This window comes from Eschrichtius robustus, chromosome 6 (genome assembly GCF_028021215.1).
Source record: "Eschrichtius robustus isolate mEscRob2 chromosome 6, mEscRob2.pri, whole genome shotgun sequence".
In the NCBI taxonomy this organism is placed as follows: domain Eukaryota; kingdom Metazoa; phylum Chordata; class Mammalia; order Artiodactyla; family Eschrichtiidae; genus Eschrichtius; species Eschrichtius robustus.
Genome location: NC_090829.1, coordinates 18,253,024 through 18,277,128, shown reverse-complemented (window position 1 = coordinate 18,277,128; position 24,105 = coordinate 18,253,024). Strand labels below are relative to the sequence as shown.

Here is a 24,105-nt window from a genome sequence, read left to right as displayed (position 1 = left end):
CATTTCAGCAGAGAATAAGTGTAATTGATCTTTGGGATTTGGGTATTTTGTGGTTATGTTTTGGTTTTCGAAGGGAGCTATTTTATTTTGTTCTATTTTTGCTGTTGTTATTTTTTTTTTTTAATTTGGACAGCCCAGTAGAAGACAAAGTATATGAACTTGTAGTTCTTAGAAGTGGAAATTTATATAAAATAGTAGAACAATACCAAGTGACAGGCAGGGATGAAAGCACTATATGGAGAAATTTGTTAATATCTAATTCAGGTGAAGACGTGTATTTCTTCTCACCCAGTAAATTTCACTTCTAAGTATAACAACAGTGTCTCACAGGCTTCACTGACCATGTCCTACATCAAGTACACAGATGTTCCAAGAAAAAATACTTACTTGCTACCCCATGTGAAGCATTTTAGTATTTTCTATCCCAAATACTTTTTTTTCCCCCACTCAGTGTGTATAAATTGCAAAACCTGGTTTGTGAAAAAATCTAATTGGAGAGGATACCTATAAGATATAATGTATGTAAAGTTTCAAAATATATAAAACAATATATATGAAGTTAAAGCATAATAACTTTGTAATGTCTGAAATTTTTCATATTTAGAAAAAAAGAAACACCCTTGAACCATTCACATTCATTATTTTAAAGGTCAAGGAACATTCTTTCACAGTTTTTAAGCTACTTTTTATATTGTATCATCTATGAATGTCTAGATTGATGACAGTTAAAAGATTATAATAATGAACATTGATGGAAGGTTTTAGTAGGTACCAGGCACAGTTCTAAGTATCTTATTGATACTTTTATTAAGTGAGTTCATTCTCACAGTAACTGTGAGGTCTAGGTTCAGTTATTATCCCTGTTTTACAGATGAGGAAATCTAAGAAAGAGGGAAATAACTTGCAGCTAGTAAATAACAGAATCAGGATTTGAACTCAGGATGTCTTGCTCCAAAGTCTGTATCATTAGCCTCTGTGCTATAGAATCTCTCCATGAGAAAAAGGTATAAACAACAACAAAAATGTAGGAAAACTAAAGACTGTAATTGATAGTATGGTTTTGAAAGAGAAAGTTTCTCACATTTTTATTCTTTAAGCAATGACATGGACTTAGAAGGAACTAAGATTTATTAGAGCAGAGAATTAAATATTAGAATACTAGCACTCATTTTATCATGAAAGAGAAACTAAGGAAAGCTCCTTGACAGATGATTGCCTTGTGTAAATTGGAGAATTAAAAAGTATTCATGTATGGTAACTCAGAAACCTTTAAGATTGATCTACAAAAGAAAGTTAGGATTTATTTTAATTGTATAATATGGGGTTTTTTTAGCCAGAGTTATTAGCCTGTTGAAAGATAAGGTAAAAATACTAACACTGTATTTGTTCATGGTTCACAGATTTTAGAGTAGAAGTCATTCCAGGAGGGTTGTAGTAGATGCTTATGGTGAGGTGAAAAGCTCTCTGGGCACAGAGCCAGAGACCTGACTTTTGAGGTTCGTTCTGCTACCACTTCATAGTGTGGTCACCAGGATTGTTCTGTTGTGACTAAATGTGAATTATTCTTCTTCCCTGTGCAGTTACTTCAAGGTCTTGGTTTTGTAAACTACTATACATTTTCAAATAATACAGGCTGCTACAATTTTGCCTCATAGATACTAATTTTTTGTTCATGAAAATTATTTTCTTTTAATTCTTTAGATGTGTACTAGCTTAGAAAGAGTCACGGTTATTTAGAGAAACACGTTTTGAGTTCTCCATTATTCTGTATTTGGATGTTGATACTCTGGTTCCTCAGAAGTTTTAACATGTTTATTGATCCCATAATAATTGTGAGGCTTTCAGAAAGCTCCAAATGTCATTTCCTAGTCCACTGAAGATAGAGCAGTTGAGTCAAAATAAGATGATTTCCAGAAGCATTTTTTTTTTCAGTTTGGTATTGGTGGTTTTTATTTTATAGAAGCCATATAAAAAATAGAAGATATTCAAGTTGGAGACCTTTGAGAGTGCAGATATAAAAACAGTATTTGGATAATATTGATATCTATTGCTTGCTGAGAATGAGTAGGAAGTACTTTCTAGCTTTGGATATTAATCAGAGGTTTGTCTCTTTTATTCCTTCTCTAGTGATGCTATTGCTGAGATTAGAGCCATTTGTATTGAAGAAATTGGAGTATGGATGAAAATGTATAGTGATGCCTTCCTAAATGACAGTTACCTAAAATATGTTGGCTGGACTCTTCATGACAGGGTAAGTTACTCTGTTCTCGACTTTCATAGAAGATGTGCTTGTCCTAATATTAATACTGGAAAGCTAGGAATTAAGATGGCATTGGTTGGTTTTTCTCAAGAGTTATAATAATATGGAAATTTAAGATGATACAGCTGAATACTGTTTACTTGTGGCCATGATGAAACTTGAGACATCAGCATATGTGTGAAAACCGTGTCTTACTTAGTTGTAATGCTTTCTTTTTTTTTTTTTTTTAATTGATTAATTAATTTATTTTTGGCTGTGTTGGGTCTTCGTTTCTGTGCGAGGGCTTTCTCTAGTTGCGGCGAGTGGGGGCCACTCTTCATCGTGGTGCGCGGGCCTCATTATCGCGGCCTCTCTTGTTGCGGAGCACAGGCTCCAGACGCGCAGGCTCAGTAGTTGTGGCTCACGGGCCCAGTTGCTCCGTGGCATGTGGGATCTTCCCAGACCAGGGCTCGAACCCGTGTCCCCTGCATTGGCAGGCAGATTCTCAACCACTGCGCCACCAGGGAAGCCCCTGTAATGCTTTCTTAAACCAAGGTTGACAACCTGGTACATCTAAATTTTAAGAGAATGTAGTATCTCAAGAAGCTAATTATAATCTTTTTACTAGTTTGGAATCAAAAGTGATTTCTTGTTTCTCTTAATATATAGAAACTAAATAAGCTTTATTATTTTGAATTCTCTAAGGTCATATCATAGTAGAATGTTTTAGCAGAGTTGAATAGATTTGTTGGATTCTAGGATATCTGGTCTTAAAATCTGTCTCTACTTCCACTCTCTTAGAAAAGGCTCTGACTTAAAAGGAATCTCACATTATTAAGTCCTGAGTATGTAATCCTTAAATAACCAAGGATAGGAATGATAAATTGCTGGAATTTTTATAGTGAATGACCTGACATTCTGTAACTTGAATTGCCAGGTTTTCACACACAAAAAAGAAATCTTAACAATGATTTCTTTTGAAAGATGTTATATTCCATTATTCGAATTGTTAAAAGTATCATAACTATTAGAAGACATTTTATCTTTTTTTTATATTATCTTTTAAAATGCAATTATATTCTTAGACTTTTACAGTAATTTTGGTAATAGTCTAAGACTTATTTTCTATATATTACCATTATTAGCCTGTGGAACATTTTTTACTTATTGATTGATTGATTGATTTTTTAGAGAGCTCAGAGCAATTTATTTTTTTTATAGGTTTGGCATTTAAAAAAATTTTTTTTTGATGTATAGTTGATTTACAGTGCTGTGCCAATCTCTGCTGTACAGTAAAGTGACTCAGTTATACACATATATACATTCTTTTTTTATATTTTCTATTATGGTTTATCACAGGATATTCAATATAGTTCCCTGTGTAATACCTTAGAACCTTGTTGTTTATCCATTCTAAATGTAATAGTTTGCATCTACCAATCCCAAACTCCCAGTCCATCCTTCTCCCTGCCCAACTTGAGTCTGTTTCTGTTTTGTAGATAGGTTCATTTGTGCCATATTTTAGATTCCACATGTAAGTGGTATCATATATTTGTCTTTCTCTTTCTGACTTCACTTAGTATGGCACTCTCTAGTTGCATCCATGTTGCTGCAAATGGTATTATTTTGTTCTTTTTGTGGCTGAATAGTATTCCATTGTATATATTTACTACATCCTCTTTATCCATTTCTCTGTCGATGGACATTTAAGTTGTTTCCATGTTTTGGCTATTGTGAACAGTGCTGCTATGGACATAGGGGTGCATGTATCTTTTGAATTATAGTTGTCCAGGTATATTCCCAGGAGGAGGATTGCTGGATCATGTGGTAAATCTGTTTTTAGTTTTCTGAGTAACCTGCATACTGTTCTCCATAGTGGTTGTACCAGCTTACATTCCCACCAACAGTGTAGGAGTTCCCTTTTCTCCACATCCTCTCCAGCATTTATTTGTAGACTTTTTAATGATGGCCATTCTGACTGGTGTGAGGTGGTACCTCAGTGTAGTTTTGATTTGCATTTGTCTAATAATCTTTTCATGTGCCTATTGGCCATCTGTATGTCTTCTTTGGAGAAATGTCTATTAAGGTATTCTGCCCATTTTTCAGTTGGGTTATTTGTTTTTTTGTTGATGAGTTGCATGAGTTTTTTGTATATTTTGGAGATTGAGCCTTGTCTGTTGCATCATTTGCAAATATTTTCTCCCATTCCGTAGGTCTTTCTTTTTTTTTTTTTTTTATGGTTTCCTTTGCTGTGCAAAAGCTTGCAAGTTTGATTAGGTCCCATTTGTTTATTTTTGTTTTTATTTCTATTGCCTTGGGAGTCTGACCTAAGAAAACATTGGTACAATTTATGTCAGAGGATGTTTTGCCTATGCTCTCTTCTAGGAGTTTTATGGTATGTTGTCTTATGTTTAAGTCTTTAAGCCATTTTGAGTTTATTTTTGTGCATGGTGTGAGGGTGTGTTCTAACTTCATTGATTTACATCAGCTGTCCAACTTTCCCAGCACCATTTGCTGAAGAAACTGTCTTTTTCCCCTTGTATATTCTTACCTCCTTTGTCAAAGATTAATTGACCATAGGTGTGTGGTTTATTTCTGGGCTCTCTATTCTGTTCCATTGATCCGTATGCCTGTTTTTGTACCAGTAGCACACTGTTTTGATTACTGTAGCTTTGTAGCATTGTCTGAAGTCTGGGGAGTTATGCCTTTGTTTTTTTCCCTCAGGATGGCTCTAGCACTTCTGGGTCTTTTATGGTTCCATATAAATTTTTGGATTATTTGTTCTAGTTTTGTGAAAAATGTCATGGGTAATTTGATAAGGATGGCATTAAATCTGTAGAATGCTTTGGGTAGTATTGCCATTTTAACAATGTTAATTCTTCCAATTCAAGAGCATGGGATATCTTTCCATTTCTTTGAATCCTCTTTTATTTCCTTTATTAATGTTTTATAGTTCTCAGCATATAAGTCTTTCACCTCCTTGGTCAGGTTTATTCCTAGATTTTTTTTTTTTTGGGTGCAATTTTAAAAGGTGTTTACATTCCCTTTCTGATATTTCGTTGTTAGTGTAAAGGAATGCAACTGATTTCTGAATGTTAATCTTCTATCCTGCTACTTTGCTGAATTTATTTGTTAGATCTAGTAGTTTTGTGTGGAGTCCTTAGGGTTTTCTGTATATAGTATCATGTCATCTGCATATAGTGACAATTTTACCTCTTCCCTTCCAATTTGGATACCTTTTATTTCTTTTTCTTGTCTGATTGCTGTGGCTAGGAATTCCAATACTATGTTGAAAAGAAATGGTGAGAGTGGGCATCCTTGTCTTGTTCCAGATTTTAGTGGGAAGGCTTTCAGCTTTTCATCCTTGATTATTATATTGGCTGTGGGTTTCTCATAAATGGCTTTAATTATGTTGAGATATGTTCCCTCTATTCCCACTTTGGTAAGAGTTTTTATCATGAGTGGAAGTTGAATTTTGTCAAATGCTTTTTCTGCATCTGTTGAGATGATCATATGGTTTTTGACTTTTCTTTTGTTAATGTGGTGTATTGCACTGATTGATTTGCATATATTGAACCATCCTTGTGAACCTGGGATGAATCCCACTTGGTCATAGTGTATGATCTTTTTTATGTGTTGTTGGATTCTTTTTGCTAATATTTTGCTGAGGATTTTTGCATCTATATTCATCAAAGATATTGGCCTGTAATTTTCTTTTTTGGTGGTGTCTTTGTCTACTTTTGGTATCAGGGTGATGGTGGCTTCATAGAATGTCTTTGGGAGTGTTACCTCCTCTTCAGTCTTTTGGAAGGGTTTGAGAAGAATCAGTGTAAGTTCTTTGTATGTTTGGTAGAATTCACCTGTGAAGCCATCTGGTCCTGGACTTCTGTTTGTAGGAAGTATTTTTATTACAGATTCTATTTCACTTCTAGTGATTGATCTGTTCAAATTATCTGTTTCTTATTGATTCAGTTTTGGTGGTCTGTATGTGTCTAGAAAGTTATCCATTTCTTCTAAGTTGTCAAATTTGTTAGCATATAATGGTTCATAGTATTCTCTTATGTTTTTTGTATTTCTGCGGTATCAGTTGAGATTTCTTCCTTTTCATTTCTCATTTTGTTTATTTGGGTTCTCTCTCTTTTCCTTCTTGGTGAGCCTGGCTAGAGGTTTGTCAATTTTGTTTACCCTTTCAAAGAACCAGCTCTTGGTTTTGTTGATTTTTTCCTTTTTTTTTAATCTCTATTTTATTTATTTCCTCCCTGATCTTTATTATTTCCTTCCTTCTGCTGACTTTAGGTTTTGTTTGTTCTTCTTTTTCTAATTCTTTTAGGTGATAGGTTAGGTTGTTTACTTGAGATTTTTCTTGTTTTTTGATGAAGGCCTATATCACTATAAACTTCCCTCTAAGAACTGCTTTTGCTGTGTCCCATAGATTTTATATGGTTGTGTTTTCGTTGTTTGTCTCAAGGTATATTTTAATTTCCTTTTTGATTTCCTCATTGACCCATTGGTTTTTTAGTAGCATGTTATTCAGTCTTCAGCTAATTGTTCTCTTCTCATTTCTTTTCCTGTGGTTGATTTCTAATTTCATGACATTGTGGTCAGAGACGATGCTTAAAATAATTTCTGTACTCTTAAATTTGTTGAGGTTAGTTTTGTGCCCTAGGATGTGGTCAGCCCTAGAGAATGTTCTATGTGCACTCAAAAAGAATGTATATTCTGTTTTTTGTGGGGTGTTGTTGTTGTTGTTTTTGGATGTAGTATCCTGAAACTATCAATTAAGTCTTAACTGTTGTATCATTTAGGACCTCTGTTACCTTGTTTATTCTCTGTCTGGAAGACCTGTCCATTGATGTGAGTGGGGTGTTAAAGTCTCCTACTATTGTATTCCATCAATTTCTCCCTTTATGTCTGTTAGTATTTGTTTTATGTATCGGGGGTGCTATATTAGGTGCATATCCTATATTAGATACATATCCTATATTAGATACATATATGTTGATAAGTATAAAATCATCTTCTTTTATTGATTCTTTTATCATTATGTAGTGTCCTTCTTTATCTTTCTTTATAACCTTTGCTTTAAAGTCTGTTTTGTCTGATATGAGTATTGCAACTCCTGCTTTCTTGTCATTTCCGTTTGCATGAAATATCTTTTACCATCCCCTCTTTTTCAATCTATGTGTATCCTTTGCCCTAAGGTGAGTCTCTTGTAGGCAGCATATTGTAGACTCTTGTTTTTTCTATCCAGTCTGCCACTCTATGTCTTTTGATTGGAGCATTCAGTCCATTGACAGTTAAGGTGATTACTGATATGTATATATTTATTGCCATTTAAAACCTTGTTTTCCAGTTGATTCTTTGTTTCTTCTTTGTTCCTTTCTTTTTCTGTTTTTCTTTTTGTGGTTTCATGATTTCCTTTTATTTTATGCTTAGGTTTTTGTGAATTTATTGTATGTTTTTCATTTGTGGTTGCCCTGTTTTTCAAGTATGTTAACCCCTTCCTATATATGCTTGCTTTAGACTGGTAGTCATATAGGCTCAAACACATTTTAAAAAAAGAAAAAGAATCTGCATTTCCTTACTCTCCTTCCCCACATTTTATGATTTTCATGTCCCTTTTTACATCTTCATGTTTATCCCGTGCTGTTCCTTGTGTTTATCATTGCTTTCACAAATAAGGTTGTTTTTTTTTTCTTTTTGATCTGTATACTGGCTAATTTAAGTGATTTACTTTCCACTTGTGATTTCCTCCTTCCTATTTCTTCTTGCTGCTTCTTTTCTATTTAGAGATGACCTTTCAATATTTCTTTCAGGATAAGTTTAGTATTGCTGTTTTCTTTCAATTTTTGCTTGTCTGAGAAATTCTGTATTTCTCCTCCTATTCTACATGATAATCTTGCTGAGTAGAGTATTCTAGGTTGCAGATTTTTCTCTTTCAAGACTTTGAATATATTTTGTATGCCCTTCTGGCCTGCAGTGTTTCTGTAGAGAAATCAGCTGATAGTCTTATGGGGGTTCCCTTGTAAAGAACTCTTGGTTTTTCTCTTGCTGCCTTTAGAATCCTCTCTTTATCTTTAACTTCTGCCATTTTTATTATAATATGTCTTGGTGTAGGTCTGTTTGGCTTCATCTTCTTTGGGACCCTCTGTGCTTCCTGTATCTGGATATCTGTTTCCTTTTTTTTAGTTTGGGAAATTTTCAGCCATAATTTCTTCAAATACATCTTCAATCCCCTTTTCTCTTTATTCTCCTTCTGGAATCCCTATTATGCATAGATTGGCCTGCTTTATATTATCCCATAGGTCTCTTATATTGCTTTCATTTTTTTTTTTCATTTGGCTTTCTGTCTTCTGTTTTGATTGGGTAATTTCCATTAGTCTATCTTCCAGGTCAGTTATTCTTTCTTCTGCATTATTCATTCTGCTGTTCATTGACTTGAGCTCAGCTTTCGTCTCAGCAAATGAATTTTCTAACTTTTCTTGGCTCCTCCTTGTAGTTTCAAGTTTCTTTTTACAGTAATCTGCCTTTCTGTTGATAGCCTTTCTTAATTCCTTCAGTATTTTCATTACCTCCTTTTTTAACTCGGTGTCTATTAGACTGAGGAGGTCTTTTTCCTTGTTCCTGCAGGGGAATTTTTTTGGTCTTTTAACTGAGAGTGGTTCCTCTGCTTTTTCATTTTGCTTCTATTTCTCTTACTCTGTGAGTTCAGGAGAAACAATTATCTACTGTGGTCTTGGAGGGCTATTTATAAGCAGGAGAATCCCTGTGTAGCTTGTGTGGGTTCAATATTTTTTTGACATGAGTGCTGTTTTTGGTTTGGATGCTTGCTGTCTTTTTCTTAGCGTGTGCTGGCTGTTATCCCCTTGATCGGGTTGTGCAGGTGCACACTCCCAGGGAGGCGGGGGCAACAGTTGGCTCCTGGTCGCAGGTTTCTCCACAATGGCGGCAGTATGTCATGTGTCCCTGGGGAAGTTGGCCCTAGATCTTGGGACCCTAGGCGGCAGCGGTGTGTTGCGCACCCTGTGGAGGTGGGGGCAGTGGTTGGCACCAGGTTGCAGAGCCCTCATCAGCAGTGGTTGGCTGTGTACACTCCTGGGGAAGTTGGTCCCAGTTCATGGGACCCTCTGCAGTGGTGGGCCATGCTGGCTCCTGGGAAGGTGAGGGCAGTGATCTGCACCCCTGCTCACAGGATCCTTGGCAGTGGCAGCAGCAATGGCAGCGTTCCGCACCTGCCTCTGGAGTCCAAGATGTCAGCCATGGCTCACGCCCGCCCCTGGAGCTCATATAGGCAGTGCCATGCTGCCTGTGAGCATGCAGAGAAAGAAGCTCCTATGGCGGGCCCACCCCTCTCCTCTCATGCCCCCCAACAATGGTCCCTTGCCTCTGGTGGGCCCAGGCTTCTTCCCAGACTCCCTCAGTTGTGGCGCCCTGTACCCTAACCCCCTCAGGCTGTGTTCACACAGCCAACCCCAGTCCTCTCCCCGGGGTCTGACCTCCAAAGCCCGAGCCTCAGTACCCAGCCCCCACCTGCCCCAGCGGGCAAGCAGACAAGCGTCTCAGGCTGGGGAGTGCCGGTCAGCATCGACCTGTGCAGGTCTGTCTCTGCTTTGCCCTCCACACACCTGTTACTGTGCTCTCCTCCAAGGCTCTGAAGCTACCCCTCTGTCCCCGCCAATGGACAGAGGGACTGAGGGGACTTCCCAGTGTGCGGAAACCTTTCCTTTTTCACAGCTCCCTCCCAGAGGTGCAGGTCCATTCCCGATTCCTTTCTGTCTCTTTTTCTTTTGCCCTGCCCAGTTACATGGAGATTTTCTTGCCCTTTTGGAAGTCTGAAGTCTTCAGCCAGCATTCAGTAGACGTTCTGTGAGAGTCATTCCACACGTAGATGTATTTTTGATGTATCTGTGGGGAGAAGGTGAGGTCCACGTCCTACTCCTCCGCCATGTTGATCCGGTTCCCCGAGCATTTATTTTTTAAATGGTAGTGTGCTAAGTATTATCAAAGAAAACCACAAAATTACATAAATTATAATGAAAGTTCCCAAGGGAATTTTATAGGCCATTTTTGCTATAAAAGAGAGTTCAGGGTGTAGGGAGATCATCATAAGTTGGTTGGTCAGTTTCAGTGACTAATTTTTAATTGAGGATTAAAAGGGATTCTTATTTCCCACCTCATTTGAAGGAAAATCCAGTTAGTATGTACCTAGTGAATTTTTTCCTGAATATTTATTTTCCCTAGCAATTCAGATTCTTTTGTCTATAGTAATAAATCCCAAACTCGATTTTGTTTTCTTTTTCCAATCCTCATGTGGTACTGGGGACCTTTACATCTAAGCCTCATCTCAGATGCATCCAGTTACATTTTACTGGTGTGAGAGATATTAGAATTACACCTTGTGCCCTCGTGCAGGCATATCCACACTACTAAATCCAAGCAGACAAGCTTTTTAGTAGGAATAAGTTTAAAGTCTTTCATTTTTATTCCCTACTACTACCATACCAGTTTTCCTCCTCTCCTCACCTCCCTAATAGAGTATTCTACTGAATTTCAATAACAGTAACAATTACCAGTTTTAACAGAACTTATGTATGTCCACAAATTCTGGGGAAAACACCGATTTGATGTGGCTTATCAAAAAATAAACAAACATCAATTTAAAACAAATCGCTAAACTGTGTGTGTCTGTAGAAATCCTCTGTCCAGATAAAGGAAGAGGTAGGTTTCTCTTATACATTGTTGATAAAATGATTTAAGGAGTAGTGTTTTCGATAGAATGATTTTATAAACTTCTCCTGTGAACTCCAATTGCTTTACTTAGAAAAGAGTGTATTAAATATTTATTTCTAAGCTTTCCTTTTTGTCATTCCCTTTCTGATCACCTTGTACTTTTTTACTCTGAAGACTAAAGTAATTTCCTTTCTCTCCTTTTAATCATCTGGTTGAAAGTGTTCATTGTATAGGCTGTAGCCTCTGTCTTCAGACTCATCCTGTGCATTTTCAAATGGGCTGATAAAATTTCTTCTCATTTTTTTAAAAATTACATTTTAATTATCAATTGCATTTTTCCATTTTTGTTGAGATATAATTGACATTAAACATTGTGTTAGTTTAAAGTATGTAACATAATGATTTGATATTCTTTCTGTCTTGATTTTAGACTATTAGAGGTTATAACCTAGTCTACCCTCCTATAATAAGACAAACATTTTTCATACTGCCAATTTGTGTAAGTTCTAAAGTATTAAATTTTGGTCATTAGAAAGACAGACAGCTGTTAGCTCTAACAGCTAAAGGAGTTATTAGAAATTCAGTTTATCTTTCTGTTGACCAAAACTTACTTCTAAATTCCTACCCACTGGTTTTAGTTCTGACATTGAGGGTGACACACAATAGGTCTAATTTAAATACAGCTTTAGTAATCTCTGTGCTCTGCACTAAGTATCTTACTCTCTTTTTGTATTTATGCTCATGACACTAGATTACCTTTCTTTGTCCTTTCCAGTTTGTAAATACGACTGTACTGTTCTTTGCTTTTAGCTTATGTGTACAGTTCTTCTACTTTCTTGCAAATGCTTGATTGCTTATATCAAAATCTCTGAGTGCTTGGGTGGGATTTATTTTCAGTTAGTCCATTTCATTTCCTCATCTTTGTGTTCACTCATCCCATATTCTGTTTCTCTTAAGTTTACCAAAAACCTTTTAGCTCTGTATATGTCAAGCAAATGACATCTGTTGCCTATCACTAGAAGTAGAAGTTCAAATTCTTTGCCCACTGCATACTGATCACCAAGGAAAACACAACACAGTCAAGCATTGGATGGAACAATGCTTTACTCACATGGAGAAGGGACAGAGCAAGATTAGCTTCAGTAGTGTCAGTCCCCCATGGTCCAGCAGTCAACACAGAGCAGTTGCCCTGCATGCACCCCTCTTGTGCCACAGAACTAAGGATCCTATTCTGTCCTCTCAGGGGACAGATTTAATAGTGGGGTTGGCCAGGTGCCATATGATGCACACACTTAAGCAGAACAAAAGAAGACACATTGAGTCTAAAACGGGAATGATATTCCCACACAAAGTGATAAACCCAGCACAGTCCATGAAGACTCTTATCACTTGATAAGGAAGTATTCCAGACCCAAGGCCTCTTCCTGTGCAGCCAAGTGTGGGTCAAAACACTGTGTACAGGAGACTGCCTTTCCCAACAGTCTACCCCTCACCCCTGCTCGACCACTGACATGGTAGATAAAGCATGTCAAATCACCCACCCCAAACTTGAAGGCGGAATTGGGTTCACCAGGGTCCCAGAACAATCTGTTTGGATATGGAGTGCTCATAGAGCCTCCCTGTCATTAGGAAACAGCACTTTACCAGGCCTGTTAGGAGAGCCAGACCCAGGAAGACAGTCAAGCCTCCCTAGAGGGTGGTCTTCAACGTGGATTAAGCCAGCTAAAGAGGTCAAATTGTGAGTTTGGGGAGACTGCGCATGTACAGCTGATAACCATCTCTCCTGAGCATGGATGTTCATCAGCTCAGTTTTCAACTTCCCCAAATTGTTGACGTATACACAGTAAGAAATGCTGACAATAACACAAACACCACCTTGTTCTGCCAGCAGGTAATTGAGGGCTATTTACTTATCCATCACCACCTTGACTAGTGAGTTCAGTGAGTCTCATTGGCTTGGATGGCTTGGGCAGTAGTGTTAGCTATTTGTGCCATGGTTGGGGACAGGCTGTACATCTTTTTCTAGGGCCTGCATACCTATTCCCAGTATTAGAATTTGGATAGCAGAATGAAACCAGTGGTTAGTTTGTTTTCCCAGGAGGATACTGTGAGCCACTTTGTAGTACGTCAGCAGAAGGGGTCCTTTTCAGCCCTCTCTGCAGTTGCTGACATGGACAGTCAGCCTTAGAACTCTGAGGCAGCAATCCCCTGGAGGCAGACATTCTATTGCCCATTGGGGTCCACAGAGAAATACATAACCCAGAGGGGTGCAGGGGACACATGTCAGGGATTTTGTTCTGATAATGCTGGCTAGTCCAGTTATATACAGACTTGGCTTGCTTTTACCATATGGTTGCAGGGAGAGAAAAGTTACATACTGGGCATCCAAGTCCAAAATGTTAGTGTAGATCAGTAATAAGCATTCTTGTACAGGGGTTTTTTTCTGTCACATCATAGGAAATATTAAAGTAAGGGACTCCAGAGCATGCCTGCATCTGGGCCTGTATCAAAGGAGTGACCCAGCTATTTGACCCATTGACAACTTGAAGTTCTGAGCAGTTTTGTGTCAGCCAGGCCATTACAGTGGGAATGTGGAACGAGAAGGAATTCATTCTGTGATGACAAATCCCAGCATTGTTTAAGTTTGCCTCCTCTGACTATGGCTGTTGTTGTAACAGGCACAGCAGATGATTCTGTAGGAATGAGAAGAGGAAAGATTAATGTTTCTACTCCTCTCCCACTTCATGAATCTTCTCAGGCCAGAGCTACTCTGGTCTACTGCTTGTGATACTAGCTGCCCTGGTATTGCAACTCAAGCCTGATGTTACCTCCTCTGTGGGCACCCAGTGCCTTTGTGGCTTGGCACAAAATTTTTGGCCTCAGTTGGCCAGTCTAGGGAAGGACTGCACAAACTTGACATGTCTGTTAACGTCACCCACCTGATTGAAAGGGTCAGTGTGCCCAGCACTACTAGAAGGACCCTAGCTAGCACCCTGATACTCCTTGATTTCATCTCCCACCTTTGTGGTATCCCATAGGAGGGAGGTTCCCCAAGGTAAGTATCACATCCAGACTAGAGTCAAGGGGCCCTGTCTGGGGTACAGTGGTAGGCAGAACTGCAGATCACCCCAAAGACGTACACTCCAATGGGAAAAAAGAAGAAGAAAGAATGACATGTTGAGATTGTGATTTTGCAGGCACAGCCTAAGCACATGGCTGCCTAGGCCACTTCCACCACAACCAAACTCAGTATTTCCCAACGTGTGTTGCAGTGCCTGTTTTCCTTGCACTGGAGTGTTTAGTAGCCGTAGTCCCTGAGAGTGTGCCCATTGTTGTCTTGCTTGGGCAGTGAAGGATGTTCCTTGGTCAGAGTGAAGTCCCATGGGGTATCCAAAAATATGACATAAGTTTTATTCAAGGATAGCTATGGTAGTTTCAGCATCCACGTGCCAGACTGGAGTAGCTATACAATAGCCTGACTAGGTGTTATGGTAGTGAGGCATCATCTTTGCCTGTGGCTGGTGGTCAGGGGTTTGATGTGAACAATCTGCCAGATCCAGGCGAGTCCCAGTCCTTGGTTAATATGTCCCAGTTCTTCTCTCTGGATGATTTGAGTATACTGACAAGAATCACAAGATTGTACTACATCCTTAGACTTCTGGGTTATCTCTTGGGCTCTGGCCCATTTTTGCATCTGAAGTGGACTCCTTTTTCCATAGATGTACCCACCAGGCAATTGTTGCAGCCCACGGGGCACAAACTTGATTGACACGAGTTCCATTTATGTTTTTATTTTAAAAGTTCCTTTGCAAACACAAGCATGTGGTCCTTCACAAAAACATGCTACTAAAAAAAGAACAAAACAAGTCAATGAAGAAATTAAAGAGGAAATCAGAAAATACCTCAAGACAAATGAAAATAAAAATACAACTTGCCAAAATCTATGGGATGCAGAAATGCAGCTCTCAGAGGGAAGTTTATAGTGATACAGGCCTACAAGAAACAAGAAAAATCTCAAATAAACAACCTAACCTACCATCTGAAGGAGTTAGAACAAAGCCCAAAGTCAGCAGGAGGAAGGAAATAATAAAGATCAGAGAGGAAATATAAAAATAGAGACCCCCCCCCAAAAAGACAATAGAAAAGATCAATGAAATCAAGAGCTAGTTTTTTGCAAGCATAAACAAAATTGATAAGCCTTTAGCTAGGCTCCTTAAGAAAAAAAGAGAACCCAAATAAACAAAATAAGAAAAGAAAGAGAAGAAATTACAACCGATATTACAGAGATACAAAAACGTCATAAGAGAATATTATGAACGGTTATATGCCAACAAATTGGAAACCTAGAAAAAAATGAGTAAATTTCTAGAAATGTACACTTTTCCAAGACTGAATCTGGAAGAAGTAATCTGAGCAGACCAGTCACTAGTAGTGAAATTGAATTAGTAATAAAAAAAACTCCCAGCAAATAAAAGTCCAAGACCTCATGGCTTCACAGAGGAATTCTACCAAACATGTAAAGAAGATCTACTATCTATCCTCAAACTATTCCAAAAAATAGAAGAACACTTCCGAATTCATTCCACGAGGCCACCATTACCCTGATACCAAAACCAGATGAAGATATTACAAAAAAAAAGAAAATTACAGACCAATATCTCTGATGAATATACATGCAGAAATTCTCAACAAAATATTAGCAAACCTAATTCAACAATATATAAAAAGGATCATACACCATGATCAACTGGGATTTACTATAGGGATACAAGGATGGTTTAATATCCACAGATCAGTCAATGTAATACACCACATTAACAAAATGGAGACTACAACCACATCATCATTTCAATAGACATAGAAAAGGCATTTGACAAATTTCAACACCTGTTCATGATAAACACTCTAATCAAAGTTGATATCAAGGAAGCATATGTAAACATAATAAAGGCCATTTATGACAAACCCACAGCTGACATCATGCTCGACGGTGAAAAGCTGAAAGCTTTTCCTTTAAAATCAGAAACAAGACAAGAATGCTCACTCTTGCCACTTCCATTTAACATAGTATTGGAAGTCCTAGCCATGGCAATCAGAGAAGAAAAAGAAATAAAAGACATCTAAATTGGAAAGGAAGAAGTAAAACTGTCACTGTTTGCAGATAACATGATACTATATATAGAAAACCCTAGAAGTCCACCATTATACTATTAGAACTAATAAATGAATTAAATAAAGTTGCAGGACACAAGATTAATATACAGGAATCTGTTGCTTTTCTATATACTAGAAATGAACTATCAGAAAGAGAAAGCAAAAAAACAATCCCATTTAAAATTGCATCAAATGGAACAGAGTAGAAAGTCCAGAGATAAACCCATGCACCTGTGGTCACCTAATCTATGACAAAGGAGGCAAGGATATACAATGGAGAAAAGACAATCTCTTCGATAAGTGGTGCTGGGAAAACTGGACAGCTACATGTAAACGAATGAAATTAGATACTATAAATCTCTTAGAGGAAAACAGGCAGAACACTCTTTGACATAAATCACAGCAACATCTTTTTCGATCCGCCTCCTAGAGTAATGAAAATAAAAACAAAAATAAACAAATGGGACCTAATTAAACTTAAAAGCTTTTGCACAGCAAAGGCTGTGCAAAACCGTAAACAAGATGAAAAGACAACCCTCAGAATGGGAGAAAATATTTGCAAACAAAACAACCGACAAGGGATTAATCTCCAAAATATACAAACAGCTCATGCAGCTCAATATCCAAAAAACAAACAACCCAGTCACAAAATGGAAGGAAGATGTAAATAGATATTTCTCCAAAGAAAACATACAGAGGGCTAAAAAGCACATGAAAAGATAGTCAAAATCACTAATAGAGAAATGCAATCAAAACTACAGTGAGGTATCACCTCACACTGGTCAGAATGTCCATCATCAAAAAATCTACAAACAATAAATTCTGGAGAGGGAGAAAAGGGAACCCTCCTACACTGTTGGTGGGAATGTAAACTGGTACATCCACTGTGGAGAACAGTATGAAGGTTCCTTAAAAAACTAAAAATAGAGCTACCATATGATCCAGCAATCCCACTACTGGGCATATATCCAGAGAAAACCATAATTTGAAAAGATACATGCACCCCAGTGTTCATTGCAGCACTATTTACAGTAATCAGGACATGGAAGCAACCTAAATGTCCATCGACAGAGGAATGGATAAAGAAGATGTGGTACATATATACAATGGAATATTACTCAGCCATAAAAAAGAACAAAATAATGCCATTTGCAGCAACGGACCTAGAGATTGCCATACTGAGTGAAGTAAGTCAGACAGAGAAAGACAAGTATCATATGATATAATTTATATGTGGACTCTAAAAAAGGGTACAAATGAGCTTACCTACAAAACAGAAATAGAGTTACAGATGTAGAAAATAAACTTATGGTTACCAGGGGGTAAGCGGGGGGAGGGATAAATTGGAAGACTGGGATTGACATATACACACTACTATATATAAAATAGATAACTAATAATGACCTACTGTATAGTACAGGGAACTATATTCAATACTCTATAACGGACTATATGAGAAAAGAATCTAAAAACAGAGTGGATATATGTTTATGTATAACATTCACTTTGTTCTACACCTGAAACTAACACAACATTGTAAATCAACTGTACTCGAATAAAAACTTTTTTAAATTGCATTAAAAAGAATAAGATACCTAGGAATAAGCTTAAGCAAGATGGAAGACCTATACTCTGAAAACTATAAAACATTGATGAAGATAACTGAAGATGATACAAAAAAATGAAAAGATATCCCTTGTACTTGGATTGGAAAAATTAATATTGTTTAAATGGCTATACTACCCAAAACAATCTTCAGATTGCATTCCCTATCAAAATACCCATGACATTTATCACATAACTAGAACAAATAATCCTAAAACATATATGGAATCACAGAAGACCCTGAATAGCCAAAGCAATCTTTAGAAAAAAGAACAAAGCTGGAGGTATCATGCCTCCTGACTTCAGACTACACTACAAAGCTACAGTAATCAAAACAGTATGGTACTAGCACAAAACCAGACACATAGATCAATGGGACAGAATAGAGAGTCCAAAAATAAGCCCATGCACATATAGTCAATCTACAACAAAGGAGGCAACACTATACAATGGAGAAGATACAGTCTCTTCAATAAGTGGTTTGGGAAAACTGGACAGCTACATGTAAAAGAATGAAATTAGAACATTTTTTCACACCATATACAAAAATAAACTCAAAATTGGTTAAAGACCCAAATGTAAGACCTGAAACCATAAAACTCCTAGACGAAAACACAGGCAGGCAGGACACTCTTTGACATAAATTGTAGCAGTATTTTTTTGGATCTGTCTCCTAAGGCAAAGGAAACAAAAGCAAAAATAAACAAATGGGACCTAATTAAACTTAAAAGCTTTTGCAAATCTTTTAAGCAAAGGAAACCATCAACAGAATGAAAAGACAACCTACTGAATGGGAGAAAATATTTGCAAATGATATGGCAGATAAGGGGTTAATATCCAAAATATATAAACAGCTCATACAACTCAATATCAAAAAACCAAACAACCTGATTTTAAAATGGGCAGAAGAGCATGGGCAGACTATCTTTTCATGTGCTTTTTAGCCCTCTGTATGTTTTCTTTGGAGAAATGTCTATTTACATCTTCCACCCATTTTGTGACTGGGTTGTTTGTTTTTTGGATATTGAGCTGCATGAGCTGTTTGTATGCATTTTTCCAAAGAAGGCATACAGATGGCAAACAAGCACATGAAAGGATGCTCAACATTGCTAATCACCATAGAAATGCAAATCAAAACCACAGTGAGATATCACCTCACGCCTGTCAAAATGGATGTCATCAAAAATACCACAAGTAGCAAATGTTGTCAAGGATGTGGAGAAAATGAAACCCTTATACACTGTTGGTGGGAATGTAAATCGGTACAGTCACTATGAAAAACGGTATGAAGGTTTCTCAAAAAACTAAAAATAGAACTACCATGTGATGTAGCAATTCTACTCCTAGTTTTATGTCAAAAGAAAATGAAAACACTAATTTGAAAAGATATGTGCATTCCAGTGTTCGTAACAGCATTATCTACAATAGCCAAGATATGGAAGAAACCTAAGTGTTCATCAACAGATGAATGGATACAGAAGATTTGGTGTATATACATTGTATGTGTGTGTGTATATATATATATATATATATATATACACACACACATACATACATACAATGGAAGATTACTCAACCATATAATAGAATGATATTTTGCCATTTGCAACAACACGGATGGACCTGGAGGGTATTATGCTTAGTGAAATAAGTCAGACAGAGAAAGACAAATTCTGCATTTTCACCTTATATGTTATATCTAAAAAATGAAATGAATGAATATAACAAAACAAACAGACTTACAGATATAGGGAACAAACTAGTGGTTACCTGTGGGGAGGTCCAGGATAGGGGTGGGGATTAAGAGGTACAAAGTACTATGTATAAAATAAATAAGTTATAAGGATGTACTGTACAACATAGGAAATAGAGCCAATATTTTATAACTTTAAATGGTGGATAAATCTATAAAATGCTGAATCAGTATATTGTACACCTGAAAGTAATAATTATAAACCAATTTTACTTCAATAAAAATTTAAAAATAAAGAAAAGGTCCTTTGCCACGAGTATCTACATAAGTGACATATGTTTTTTTCTTCCCAGGGAGCAAGCTGCTGCCATAGTTCTTTTCCCCATATGGGGGATCCATTAATAGTCCAGTCTTTTAGTTGCCATTTGCCTGACCAGATGGCTAAGTCATTGGCAACGGCCCATTTGTTGGTGAAAAATGTATCAAGGAATGGTAGTAGAGGTGGCCTGCACTGCCATTACCACAGTGCAGAGCTTGACCTATTGGAATGCCCACACCTGATAGTCAAAAGATGGCCATTTACTGGTTCAGATGGTAGCTGCAACCCAGCAGACCTCATCTGCCTTTAGTTTCACAGAGCTGTCAGTAAACCATGCCATAATGTCATCTTTGCATCTTGGGCCTTAGGAATTGCACCTGCTGTACCTAGGGCGTGGACTTTATCTGGATTATAGTCACATTGGTACTAATCATTCTGTCAGTGACTAAGTGCAGCACTGTAGCCACCATGACATTAGCATTGTAGCCGTGTCGTTAATATAAGGGATGACTAAAATTTCTGTAGCACTTGAGCTTATTGAAGATCAAGCCCTGCCCTCTGGTAGCATATTACAGAAGAATTCAGGTATCCCTGCAGGAGTACAGTAAAAGTATATTGTAGGCTGTTCGGTGTGAACAAAAATTGGTTGTGACCTCATTCTGCAGAGGGATCAAGTAAAAGGCATTACCCAGATCAGTCAACAGCATACTTGTTTTCCATATGGGTTGCACTGTCTCAGTGATGGTGATAATATCAGAAACTGCTAGGGCAAAAGCTGAAACTTCTACATTTATCCTTTGGTAATCTGTCAACCTCCAAACTCTGGAGGCCTTCCTTACTGGCCTGATTGGGCTGCTTGTGTTGTCTCGAATTAACAGAACGATGTCCTTTTCCCCACCGTAGATATAGTATTTTTGTTGAACAACGCTCCATGATTTGGCCAGCTCTGGAGCAGGCTACGAATGCAGCTAGCCCATTATGCTTGAATTTGTCCTTGTTGTGGTACATACCGCTTGAGGCAATGGTGGTTTTCAGTACCGTACACAGCCAAAATGTTAATGCCTATTACGTATTCAATAGTAGGAACCAGGATCATCAGTACCTGAAATGGTCCAAAGAGTCTCATCCACAAATACATGTGGACTTGTCTTCCATGGGTAACTACATTCTTCCCAGACCTACTATTTTAATTCTACCTCTATGGGGACCTGTCATTTGGGCACCAGTATCCAAAGGCCCCATAAAAGTTTGGCTCCCCTCTCCCCTTTCCCCTTCTATCTTGACAGAGGCATAGGGCCTCTGGTCCCCAACAGGGACCCAGAGACCTTGGCCCCATCCCTAACTGTGTTATTCAGCCCTAGACAGTTAAAGTCTGCAGTGCCCCTTCATCAAACAGATACACCAACCAGGCTGCATGAGACACCCCTGGCTCCTGTTCATATCCGTCCTTCAGTTTCCATATTTCACTTTCAAAGAAGAACTTCATTTCAACACTTTGTTTTCAGCAATGCCGTAGGTAGTTTTGCATTGAGTGAAACAGGTTTTATTTGAGGCCTGTAAGCCACCTGGATCAGGTAAAGTTTCCTGCATGGGACCCCTTTACTTCTCTCAGACATCATTTGTGACCCTTAAGACACCTTGAGAGTTGGGGGGTGAAATGGGAGCGCAAAGGTGACCAAGAGCCCAGATTATTGTTTCCCTACACTTTTTAGGACCCATTTCACATTTCCACCCTCATGCATTGCACCAGCTTTTCCCTGTTAACAGAGATATTATCAATATCCCTATTTATCCCCATATGGCCAGAGGGAGGCCAGCACATCACCACCACCCCACCCCCAGAGCCAGCTGCCTAGCCCTTTCATTCTACCATGCCATGGTGTTTTTTGTTGGCAACTGTATCTCTTGGTAAGGCAGTGTTCCAAGGCTAAGGCCTGTTCTTATGGAGCCAAGTGGAGGTCTAAAGACTACATGAACAAGACTCTCTTTCCTAATAGTACATAACAGTGTCCCTCTCAAGACTTCTCTTCTTACCAAATGAAAAAGGGGGGGAGGTGTTAAAAGGAAACTTTTGGAAGTGATGAGTATGTTTGTTGCCTTGATTTTAATAGTACCATGCATGTATGCATGTGTCCAAATGCATCAAGCAAACGTGAAGTTCTTCGCATGTCAAGTATGTCTCAATACAATTGTCAAAATATAACAACAAAGACTATCTTCTCTGTACTCCCTTCACCCCACCACATACAAACACATCTACTCCTTGACAGGCCACCTGAATTTGGTTCATTTATTCCCATTGTGGTGTACACATTATACATAGGCATTTTAATAACAATCAGCATTTTCTCCTAGAAGCATGAAAATTGTCCCTTTAAAATACAACTCATTATGAAATGATACCATTATGCTACACAATACTTTTTGTAGCTCTTAACATTTTTTTCAAAAATAATTTTGCAAAAGTGCTGATAGGTTAGTGTCTCTGACAAATATGCCCAGCTCCCTCCCTCAACAAATTATTTTATTTTTCTGTGTTTCTTTTTGTTTGTTTGTTTTCTTATTTTTATATTATATAGTTATTCATTCAAAAAATATTTATTGAGCAGCAGCTATGGGTTAGGCACTGTGTTAAATAGCATTCAGATCTGAATAAGATTTTGTGTAATAGGAAAACAACAAAACATTTAGGTTTTGTAGTAGAAATACCTTCAGAGTATAGTAGAGCCCCCAAATAGAGAAATTAACAAAAATTCAAGTGGATTTTTCATCTAAGTTATTGTTAGATGTTATTATTAAGTTATTTAATGAAGTCCCTGTAATGTACCAAGATTTGGTACATTAAAGAACCAAGATTTGGGAGGAGAAGTAGTTGATTGGGAGACATCATTGGACAAGGTGTAGATAAAACTCGACTGATGTCTTTGTTCTACCTATAATTTGCTGTGTGAACTTGAATGGATAGAGTAATTTCATCTTTTCTGGCCTTGTTTTTAAATTTAGAGCTACAAGTAAGGAAACTTCTTACATGCTGTCTTACATCTGGGGTTATGATTTTACTTTGGGTCAGCTATCTTTAGTCTTTTGCTTATCTGTTGTTGATCTCTTGTGATTATAGATACATAATATTTTTGTTGGCTTTCCACATCTTGCCTCCAGGAAGACCATATCTTGTGAGCCATCTCCGTAGGTCCCCATGGGCTGCTCTTCAACATTGCTGCCCATTATAATTATTATGCCCACCTTGCATGTACTAGTTAGGTGATGCTACCTTCTTTCTGCTATTCTGTGATCTCATCATCTTCATTGTACTGGAAGCCAAATTCTGTTTGAGTATCTCCTATTGCCAGCTCTAGCCTACAGAATACAGCTGTTATGGAGTTTCTCAGCAATGCCTGTGCCCCCATCACCAGTCTTTTCTTTATTGCCTTGGTAAACAATATTCTCTGGGCCCTCCTGAGGAACATACTCAACTAGTAGGTCTTCTGAGTTTATACAACAGATCCTTTATGGCATGCTTACTTCACTGTGTTTTAAATGCCTTTCTTCACAGTCTGCCACAATGATTCTCGGATCTCTTATTTCATTAATATGCACCGTTGCTTTTTCCAGGAGTCATCCAGCAATGTGTTAGGCCATTTCCATGGGCCTTAAATCCTGAGGCAAGGGAGAGTGCCCTATATCCAAAAACTCTCCCGTATCCTGTTTGATATTCCCATTCCCCAGTCCAGTACCCTCAGCAGACACTCTTTTGGTTCTTACTGGTTCAAGTTGGCCCATTCCTGCAACACCTATAGCATATAATCCTTCTCCTCCTTTAGCAGACCCAGTACTTCCCCATTTGGGCTATGCTGAAATTTGACCTTAGCTTGGAGCTACAAGGGAAGGTTAGTATAGAGCATGAGGAGGGCTACTAGCATTGTCCTTAAGGTACTTGCTTCGCTTGAGGTTTCCATATATTCGAGGGGAGGGGTGGGTGGAGGGGGGGCATGCTACCCTCTAACATGAGACTTATTTGCAGACCCACAAGTTCATGGGAAACTTGGAGTTGAAGGTTCTCAGCTACATCCACCAGTTGTTCTTTGAACTTGCACTTCTTTCCTATATGGCCCTGATTTTGGCATAGACTTGCCTGGGATGCAAAGTCCCTTAAATTCTGCCACCCTTAAAATTGAGTTCTGGGTCTGGTCTTCAATATGTTCAGCTCTTTGTCTGCAGGAGATAAGGATCTCTTTAAATGTTGCCAGTTGTTGATTTAAACTGGTGATTAATTAGCCTGTCATTTTCTCTCTTTAGCATCTCAGTGACAGCCATAGTCCTTAGTCCATAGTCCTTATAGTTATTAATTACCCTCATCCCTCAAAT

General features: G+C 38.0%; 1 protein-coding gene across 1 annotated transcript in view; it reads left to right on the top strand.

The window, feature by feature from the left end:
• Positions 1-24,105, top strand: part of STAG1 (STAG1 cohesin complex component) — a 426,258-nt gene that overhangs the window by 300,125 nt on the left and 102,028 nt on the right. The window contains exon 10 of the mRNA XM_068545965.1: positions 2,128-2,251. Coding sequence (XP_068402066.1) covers positions 2,128-2,251 — 124 coding nt within the window. The remainder of the gene's footprint in view (positions 1-2,127; positions 2,252-24,105) is intronic.